Source organism: Sphaerodactylus townsendi, linkage group LG15 (assembly GCF_021028975.2).
Source record: "Sphaerodactylus townsendi isolate TG3544 linkage group LG15, MPM_Stown_v2.3, whole genome shotgun sequence".
NCBI lineage: Eukaryota > Metazoa > Chordata > Lepidosauria > Squamata > Sphaerodactylidae > Sphaerodactylus > Sphaerodactylus townsendi.
Window position 1 is genome coordinate 38,953,029 of NC_059439.1, and position 10,142 is coordinate 38,963,170.

General features: G+C 53.1%; 1 protein-coding gene across 3 annotated transcripts; it reads right to left on the reverse strand.

The window, feature by feature from the left end:
• Positions 1–891: 891 nt before the first annotated feature.
• LOC125445299 (asialoglycoprotein receptor 1-like) lies at positions 892–7,716 on the reverse strand. 3 transcript variants are annotated; one of them, XM_048518305.1, is made up of 8 exons: positions 7,475–7,716; positions 6,856–6,981; positions 5,915–6,010; positions 4,091–4,162; positions 3,750–3,842; positions 2,779–2,930; positions 2,320–2,426; positions 892–1,153 (listed from the first exon to the last, which is right to left on the reverse strand). In XM_048518305.1, exons 1-8 carry the CDS (start codon positions 7,662–7,664, stop codon positions 1,006–1,008), a joined length of 984 nt encoding a protein of 327 aa, XP_048374262.1. In that variant the 5' UTR covers positions 7,665–7,716; the 3' UTR covers positions 892–1,005. The 3 variants fall into 3 exon arrangements, with proteins under 3 accessions (XP_048374262.1, XP_048374264.1, XP_048374263.1); XM_048518307.1 differs by lacking the exon at positions 5,915–6,010; XM_048518306.1 differs by lacking the exon at positions 2,320–2,426.
• Between the last annotated feature and the right edge of the window lie 2,426 nt (positions 7,717–10,142).

Here is a 10,142-nt window from a genome sequence, read left to right on the forward strand (position 1 = left end):
AATATGTAGGGTGGGATATATGTAGGGTGGGATAAAAAACCCATAAAAAACCCTTCGGGGGTAGGGCGGTATAAAAAAACCATATATATATATATATATATATATATATATATATATATATATATATATAACCCCATAAATATATAGAATATATATATATAACCCCATAAATATATATATAACCCCATAAAGAATATATATATATAACCCCATAAATAGATAGATAGATAGATAGATAGATAGATAGATAGATAGATAGATAGATAGATAGATAGATAGATAGATAGATAGATAGATAGATAGATAGATAGATAGATAGATAGATAGATAGATAGATAGATAGATGTGGATTACATAATTCTTCTCCATTTTATCCTCACCACAAGACTGTGAGGTAGGTCAGGTGGACGGACCAAACCACAAGTGAGTTTCCATGGCAAAGGAGGGATTTGAACCAGGTTCTTTCAGATTCTAATCCAACACTCTAACTGCTATTCCATGCTGGGTCACGGAGTGCAAGTAAACCAAAGGCCATTAACTACAACAGCTTAATCGAACCTCCATGTCCAAAGGCAGTTTACCTCTGAAGACCAGATGCTGAGGGATGTAGGACAGCTGGAGAGCCATGCACATCTGGGCAGGAACTTCTCTGGCCGCTTGGAAGCAGAATTCTAGACTTGGTGGGTCTCTCTGGGCTCACTCTGACCCTGGCAATCCTTATAACCCTGCGAGGGAGGCTGGCTTGCCCGGGGAGTCCCCGTGGGCTTCAATCACAGCTCAGCAGATATTGGAGGTCACCCCCACGTGGATGACGCCGCCCCACTTTGAAGGTCCCGTTCTGAACGCAAAGCTACCCCCCGTCCGAGACACGACCACACCGACTGCCACGCTATCACGCGTTTATTTGCTCGTGACGCCCCATGGCCATTGGCTACACACCAGTTAGCCCCTCCCCCTTCCCTGCTCTCCTCCCGGCAGCCTGCCCGGTCCGTGCCTCAGCCGTGCTCAGCCCTTGAGTTCCATCTCGCACACCCAGCTGTATCGGTGCATGCAAGGATCCTCGTTCCATAGCCCGTCCCGGTGGAGGTGGACACAGATCACCACATTGTTTACTCCTTGGAAGAAGTGGTAGGGGTGTCCGGTTTTCCAGTCTCTGAGATAGCAAAGCAAAGGGAGGGGGCGGAGAAGTTAGAAGCCAGAGGCCCCCCTGGAAATCTCCCCTTCCCTTCCTGTTTGCAGAGGGTGGGGGAGGCTGAGATAAGTGTTCACTTCCTAGAGATGCCTTTGGGGGAGACAGCCACGCCCTGGGGATTTGGGGGGGCTCTGACCTCTGGAAGTGTGCCGGGGGATCCACGTGGGGTGGCTAACCTGGGTGGGATCATCTGAGGATCCCAACTCATTCCCAGACCACAGAGATCAGTTCACTTGGAGAAAATGGCTGCTCAGGCAGCAGCTGTGATTGGAGGCAAGCGCCGGCCGCCATTTTGTGACTGGTTCCGTCCCCTGCAGAAGCCATTTGCTGCCTATGCCCACCCCACCCCACTGCCAGCAGAGCCCCTCAGGTAGCCTCAACTAGTTTTATTGGACCCGGATCATTTCTAGGGCCGTGGTGGCGAACCTTTGGCCCTCCAGATGTTATGGACTACAATTCCCATCAGCCCCTGCCAGCATGGTCAATTGGCCGTGCTGGCAGGGACTGATGGGAATTGTAGTCCATAACATCTGGAGTGCCAAAGGTTCGCCACCACTGTTCTAGGGTCCCCCTCTTGCAAGGCATGAAGGGGACGGGCCCCTGGAGGCTAGCAGAGGCTGCGACCCATAAGCCCCAGAGCGACAACCCCCCACCAGTGGTGGGATCCAAAAATTTTAGTAACAGGTTCCCATGGTGGTGGGATTCAAACTGTGGCGTAGTGCCAATGGGGCTGGGTGGGGCATGATGGGGGTGTGGCCGGGCATTCCAGGGGCAGGGCATTCCTGGGCGGGGCTGTGGCAAGGACCTTGGGCGAGAAACGAATGCACGCAGGCGCAGGCTGCCACGCACGCCGGTGCACCTCCTGCTAGGCTGCTTCCAGTTCTGCGCGCTACTGCTGAGAGGAGGGGCGTAACTAAGGCAAAAATCACTTGGCAAAATCACCCATTAGTAACCCCCTCTCGGCACACACAAATAATTAGTCACCTACTCTCGGGAACCTGTGAGAACCTGCTGGATCCCACCTCTGCCCCCCACCCACCCACTGTGCAGCCAGCCCGTTGACAACCCCCCCAGGGGGCTGACACTCTCTGGCAAACTCCTCCTCCTCAGCCGGCCTCGGGACTCACATTCTGCGGACGCTGTACGATGTCCCGTCCACCCACTTCCAGCTGCTGCTGGAGAAGGACAACCCGATCCACGCGTACCGCGGCTTCGTGCGCTTGGCCACGAATTGCTAGTGCGAGAGGGGATGCAAACAGGGCGGTCTGTGAACATTTGCTGCCCACCTCAAAGACCCGCTGGGAGGGCAGCAGGCCACGCGACTCCCCCTGCCCGCCCAGCCAGGAGAGAGAGCCGGGTGCTTCTGCCGTCAAAAACACTCCCTTGACATTTGGGGCAGAGGGAGGTCGGAGGGGGCTTGGGAGGGCTGGCGCCATGCCCAGCGGGGCAACAGGCAGCTCACCCCACTGCCCTGCCAGGCTGGCTTGGTGTTTGGGGTGGGGGTGGGGTTGGAGGGGAAGGAAGTGGCGGCGGATGAATCCACAATCCCACTTAGATCTTTTGGTGGGAAAATGCAGCTGGCTCACCTGCTCCAGGTAGGATGTGATGGTGACCAGGTGGGCATCCTTGTCCTCGCAGTCAGCTTTGGCTTCGTCCCACGACTTCTCTGCCCTGGAGACCCAATAGCAGTGACTGGCAAAGGAATCCCAGCCTGCCGGGCAGCAGGGCGCTCTGCTCACTGGCGGGAGGAAGCGGGAAGGCTTAGGTGGGGCTCTTGGAATAATGGCCGCCTTTCTCTCCCGCGCTCCGGGATGACGGGGTGGGCACGGGGAAGGAGCAGGATGGAGCTCAGGAGCAGAAGGAGAGTCAGGTGGGGGGAGTGGGTCGCTCTGCCAGAGCACAAAGGCCGGGGGGGGGGGGGCTGGAGGCAAACATGAGGGGCACGGAAATGGGCCTGAAAAGTGGGGAAAGGTTGCCTTAGGTGCCAGAAAAGAAAGGAGGAGGAGGAAGAGGAAGAGGAGGAAGAAGAGGAAGCAGAAGAAGAGGAGGAGGAGGAAGAAGAGGAGGAAGAAGAAGAGGAAGAAGAGAAGAGGAGGAAGAAGAGGAAGGAGGAGGAGGAGGAAGAGGAAGAAGAAGAGGAAGAAGAAGAGGAAGAAGAAGAAGAAGAAGAAGAAGAGGGGAGGAGGAGAAGGAGTTTGGATTTTTATCCCCTCTTTCTCTCCTGTAAGGAGACTCAAAGGGGCTTACAAACTCCTTTCTCTTCCCCACCCCCCCAACAAACACCCTGTGAGGTGGGTGGGGCTGAGAGAGCTCCAAAGAACCATGACTAGCCCGAGGTCACCCAGCTGGCATGTGTGGGAGTGCACAGGCTAATCTGGTTCCCCAGATAAGCCTCCTATGGACGGAGGTCTCCCATCCACAGGACTCTAGCACCAAAGCTGGTCCCACTGGAACGTCTCACTACTTGGGGAAGTTAGGGGGGGGATGAGTGGCAGCCAGATCCCGGCCTCCCCCTCTGCCTTACTCTCTGCAGGCACCCTCCAATCGCCCTCCAGACCTGTCCGGTTGTGCTTAATATCCTCCACGTTGCAGTTCATGGTGTTGAGGGTGTTCCGCAGGTTTCCCACTTTGCCCTGGACCTCAGACTTCACTGGAGAAGGAAGGAAGGCAGGAGAGCCGGGGGTCAGTTCCATGGGGAGCCCGGGGGGGGGGGGGGCACCTTTGAGATTCACAAGGTTTTATTCCCTAAAAGCTTCAGCCTGAGAGGTGCCACTCGGCTTACGTTCATGCGTTGTCCGGAGGGGTTACCTTGGGATCGCAGACATGCATTCATGTGCCCCTACTCCCAAACCCTCATGCGCTACGTGCTGCGAGCCCTCAGCTCCCACAGTAACCCACCTTTTCCCATCTCGTCGGTCAGGTGCTCCACAGCCTTGTTGAACTTGGCCAGTTTCTTCAAGTCGTCTGTCTCTGCAATTAGTTTCAGAGGGTCCCCATGTTTGGCAGCAGCAGCAGCAGCAGCAGCAGCAGTAGTAGTAGTAGTAGTAGTAGTAGTAGAAGAAGAAGAAGAAGAAGAAGAAAAAGAAAAAGAAGAAGAAGAAAAAGAAGAAGAAGAAGAAGAAGAAGAAGAAGAAGAAGAAGAAGAAGAAGAAGAAGAAGAAGAAGAAGAAGAAGAAGAAGAAGAGCTTGGATTTATATCCCCCCTTTCTCTCCTGCAGGAGACTCAAAGGGGCTGACAATCTCCTTGCCCTTCCCCCCTCACAACAAACACCCTATGAGGTGGGTGGGGCTGAGAGAGCTCCGAGAAGCTGTGACTAGCCCAAGGTCACCCAGCTGGTGTGTGTGGGAGTGTATAGGCTAATCTGAATTCCCCAGATAAGCCTCCACAGCTCAGGCGGCAGAGCGGGGAATCAAACCCGGTTCCTCCAGATTAGATACGCAAGCTCTTAACCTCCTACGCCACTGCTGCTCCTGTGATTCAAGCCCCCCGAGAGCTCAGGCGCTCCAAATCTCGTCCTCCCGCCCCCCCCAAAATCAGGTCGGTCTCTCTCTGGGGCTGTTGCACCTGCGTCTCAGTGTCTCTGCACCCAGGTCCATTTATCCTGTGCCCCCCCTCCCCCAAGCAGCTCCATGTGTTTCTCTCCTCCCCATTTTATCCTCACGAGGTAAATTGGGCTGGGAGAGTAACTATCCCAAGAGTGCCCTGGGCTCAGTGGCACAGGGAGGATTGGAACTCGGCTCTCCCAGGGTCTAGCCCAGCACCCTGACTGCTACAGCCACTACAGCAGGAATAATCATTCTTGTGGTTCTTTGACATGCCACCTGTGGTTCTTCAGAGCACCCTCCCCCCCCCCCAATGTGGCACAGACCAACACCATGTTCCAGGAAAGGGGCCCTGGCCCGGCTGGGCTGATGCTGTGCGGGTGGCTCACACAGGTGGAGGGTCTCCCAGGCTACAAGCAAGCTCGGCGCCTTCCTGGGGGGGCAGGTCAGGTGCGGGGGGGGGGGGGGAAGGCAAGGCGCAGAGGTGGGATCCAGCAGGTTCTCACCAGTTCCCAAGAGTGGGTTACTAATTATTTGTGTGTGCCGAGAGGGGGTTACTCATTGGGTCCGCTTTCCCATCTCCACGCCCTCGCCTCCCCGAGAGGCATCCTGCCTTTGAACGTGAAGGTTCCACATAGCAATTGCGACTAATAATGCATCTCCCTGAACTGGGTTAATCCCTTCCAGGTCCTGCAATTAATTGATTCTCAGCCTTTCGTGCCTTTTATCTCCCCAGTCTCTATCAAAGAACCTGTGTGTTTCACCATTGCTGTGTTCACATTGGTGAGTTGGGGCATTTTCTATAATGTGATGATGATTTAAAAATGACCTGGTGCAAAAAAATTTTGGGGGGTCGTGGTGGGGTGGCTGCCCATGGGGGGGGGCATCCAACTCAGGTTTTGCCCAGGGCTCAGGTTTGCCTAGGTACGCCTCCGCCCCCTTTGCTGGGGGGCGGGGCTGGCGAGGGAACCTGTTACTAAAATTTTTTGGATCCCACCACTGGGCAAGGGCCTGTTGCCGATCTGTACACCTTAATTCAGGAGGAGGGCAAAGAACCGTCTGGTGGCTGGAAATTCAGTGCAGAGCTCAGCCGGGTCCCGGGTCCCTCTCCAGGTGCTCCTACAGCACCTCCAGAATTACCCTCTCTGGGGGTCTCCTCGGGAGGAGCCCTCAACTCACCCTTCTGTTTCAGAGCGAGCATCTCCGTGGAGATCGAGCGGTTGACCTTCTGGAGCATCTCCTCCATCTTCTTCAGGTCTTTGCCAGCCATGTGGCCTGGGGGGGCGGGGTGGGGGGGGGCAAAGGGGTCAGAAGATCCAGGCGAGATAAATGCACACCTGCACGGGCTAGCTTTCCAGTCACATGGCATGACCTATTGCTTGGAGCAGCCCGATCCAGGAAGGGGCCGGTCCGGCTCAAGGTCTTGATTCCCTCCTGCCGTTTGTGGCAACGGGTGTTGCTTCCTGGACACCCCCCACACCCCCGCTGAGCCCCCTGGAAGCACCATGCCAGGGGGCGTGCCTTGCTTGGAGTGACCCTCAGAATTCCCACTCGCTCGGCTTTGTAGGTCTCCCCAGCTTCTTCCAAACTCTTCCCCAAACCCCAGATGCCTCCCCTTCCTCCCCACACACAGCCAGCTTCCAGCCCTCATCTGTTCCTTTGGCAGCAATAATTCTGGTGCCTTCTCCTGCTGCCCCACGGCTACTTGTGGGTCACAAGCAGAGCGCAGAGATGGTGGCCCTGTGGCCACAGTAGGCGATTATGGCACAGCCAGGTCATATTCTTCATACAAACACAAGTTGTGGTCTGGAGCAGCCTGAGGAACACCCCCCCCCCCCCCCACATCCATTGAATGAGTCAACGGTGGCCAAATAGGGGAGCTCAAAATGCCCTCCATATTATCCTTATAACAACAACGCTGCGGGGTAGGCTGGGCCAAGAATGAGAGTGGGCTGTCCTCAGGTCATCTGGTGAGCTTTATGACCAAGTGAAGGTCTGATTCCAGGTTTCCCTCGTCCTCCGCTGATGTCCAACCTGCAATGCCCCCTCCCCCCTGCAGGACAGCCACTTCGTCCTCCTGCCCCCCCTCCCCACCCCACGTGGGCCACGGAGCCACTCACCCGTAATGCCAAAGACGACTGTCAGGAGGCTGATCAGACCAATGAATCCCAGCAGGGCCAGAGCAAGACGGCCGCTGGAGCAGACACGCTGCCACCCGGACTGGGGTTCAGGAAAGCCCATAGAGGCTGCGGAGAGAGCACAATTATTTGCACGGCACCCTTTTCGGCAGAGTGGGCTACCTCCTTCCACAACTGCAGCAGGCGAAAATGGATCCAGAGGGATGGGATCTGGCCAGAGGTGGGATCCAGCAGGTTCTCACAGGTTCCCGAGAGTAGGTTACTAATTATTTGCGTGTGCCGAGAGGGGGTTACTAATTGGTGATTTTGCCATGTGATTGTTGCCTTAGTTACGCCCCTCCTCTCAGCAGTAGCGCGCAGAACTTGAAGCAGGCTAGCAGGAGGTGCACCGGCGTGCGTGGCAGCCTGCGCCTGCATGCATTTGTTTCCCACCCAAGGACCGGCGCAGCAGCTGCGTCTTTGCCACAGCCCCGCCCAGGAATGCCCTGCCCCTGGAATGCCCGGTCACACCCCATCGTGCCCCGCCCAGCCTCATTGGCGCTACGCCACAGTTTGAATCCCACCACCATGGGAACCTGTTACTAAAATTTTTGGATCCTACCACTGGATCTGGCTTTAGGAAAATGCGACGCGACACATGGGCCTTCCCCTTGACTGGCTACCTGACCCTTCCCAAGAAAGAGAAAGGGCAGCCGTGGGGATTCTTGGACAGGGGGAGGGGGGAGGGGAAGGGGTCCGCAAAGGATCCTGGGGCCTGGGAAAGGAAGGGGGGCTGGGCAGAGAGAGTTCATGGCAGGTGTCAATCAAAACGGGCGTTTGCTGGTGGGGCCGTGCCCCCCTGTCTCTCCCACACGCCGCTTTTAACCTGCACCTCTGTGTTCTGTATCGAGAGCTTATCGTTTTAGGACTCCGTGATCACTGAAGTCTGGCGAGAGGGGAACCTGAAATCAGAGAAGCCGGGTGTGTGTGTGTTAAGTTCCAAGTCTTGAACTAATCCACAAAACCGAGACCTCAAACCACTGTTGTGAAAAGAGTAAGCAGCCAAATCCGTGGCACCACAATAAGAACGCCCACACGCGCCAAACATGCTTTCCCCAGACCTGAGCGGGTAGGGCGAACGGGGTGTGCGGAAGGGCCCCCCAGTCCCTGCTTTACCTCCTACCTCCTTGCTCTGGGGCTGACGCTCTGGGGCTGACTCCCTCCTCTTGTGTCCGCTGCGCTTTCCCCTCTCCGGTGTCCTTTGAACTGTCAACAGTTCCCAAACCCAGGAGAGGTGCCAGCTTGGTCAAAGAGGACCAGCTTCCTTTCGCTCCATTCTGAGCCTGTCCGTGCAAAGCTCCGGCTCTATGCTCAGGTAGGATCCAGCCCCCAGGTGCTGAGCAAGCCCAGAGAGAGCCCTGATTCTGGCAGCAGGGAGCAAACACAAACGACACAGACCTGTGTCTCCCGGGGGTCGACAAGAGCTTTTGCATGAGCTGGTTGCTGCTCTTGGTCTGTTCCAGAACTTAAATGGCTCTTCTCTTCCTTTGGCTTGTAGCACCAGAAAAAGGCTTGGCTGTCAGTTGAATGGAGGGGGTGGATACTGCCCAATGTCCACAACTTCCTGTGGACCAAGGCTCGGGCAGCTGTGTTTCCCTCAAGCTCACAAGAACTCCCTCACGCGAAAGGGATCTGGGAGTCTTAGTAGACCACAAACTGAACATGAGTCAGCAGTGTGATGCGGCGGCCAAGAAGGCCAACCTGATTGTGGGCTGTATCAATTGGAGTATAGTGTCTAGATCGAGTGATGTAATTGTACCTCTCTATTCCTACTCTAGGAGCCATGTGGTGTAGTGGTTAAGTGCTTGCACTGCCACTCACACGGTCAGGAGTTTGAGCCCCCTGTGGGTCAGATATCCTAGCAGCTGGCTCATGGTCAACTCAGCCAGCCATCCATTCCTAGGTTGGTAAATGAGTACCTAGCACATAGCTAGGGGTAAAGAATAGATGGGGAAAGCAATGGGAAACTACTCCCAAAAACAGCTTGCCTATGAAATCACTGCTTGCAGTGGTACCCCAGGGTCGGACATGACTGAAGGGGAAACTTTACCTTTTTTATTCCTACTCATGCAGTGGATTGTTACCAATAATTACGGATTACTAAAACCAATTATTACCAATTATTACCGATTACCTAAACCGATTATTGCCGATTACTAAAATGAGTATTACCAATTATTACTAATTACCAAAACCAATTGTTGCCAATTATTAACAATTACTGGAACTGATTTTTACCAATTATTACCAATAACTGAAACCAATTATTAATGATTATTATCGATTATTGAAACCAAGTATTACAGATTATTACTGATTACCGAAACCAATTATTGCCAATACCAAAACCGATGATTTCCAATTACTACCTATTAGTGAAACGATTACCGATAATTACCGATTACTGAAACCGATTATTATCGATTACTGAAGCCGATTATTACCGATTACTGAAACCGATTATTACCGATTATTACCAATTACTAAAACTGATTATTACCGATTACCAATATAAATTATTATCAATTACTATAACCAAATATTACCGATGATTACTAATTACTGAAATGGATTACTGCCAATTATTCCCGATACCAAAACTGATTATTGCCAATTGTTCATGATTACTGAAACCGATTATTACCGATTATCATGGATTATTGAAAACGATTATTATCGATTACTAAAACTGGTTATTACTGATTATTACGGATTACTGATACCGAGTATTACCAATTATTACCGATTACCAAAACCTGATTATTATCGATTACTGAAACCGAGTATCACCGATTATTACCGATTACCAAAACCGATTACTGAAACCGAGTATCACCAATTATTACTGATTACCAACACCTGATTATTATCGATTACTGAAACCGAGTATTACCGATTATTACTGATTACCAAAACCGATTATTACCGATTACTGAAACCGCGTATCTCACAGAGGGAGGTGTCCGGACACGCAATGGTATTGAAGTCCCCAGTATTGCATCCAGAAGTGAATGAGAATAAAGGCAAGAAAACCAATGTATCTTAATATTTGCTATAGGGTGGTAGGGTGGTATTCTTAAGTGCGTGCAACGAACAGGATTCTTTGAGGATGCTCATTGGCAGAATACACCAGGAGTGTGAAGCATTTATTCAGATGTAGAGTGTTGACCAAAACAGCTAACCAGAGCCAGTAAAGACAGGGTGATGTGGGGGTGGGGGGAAGAGACAAA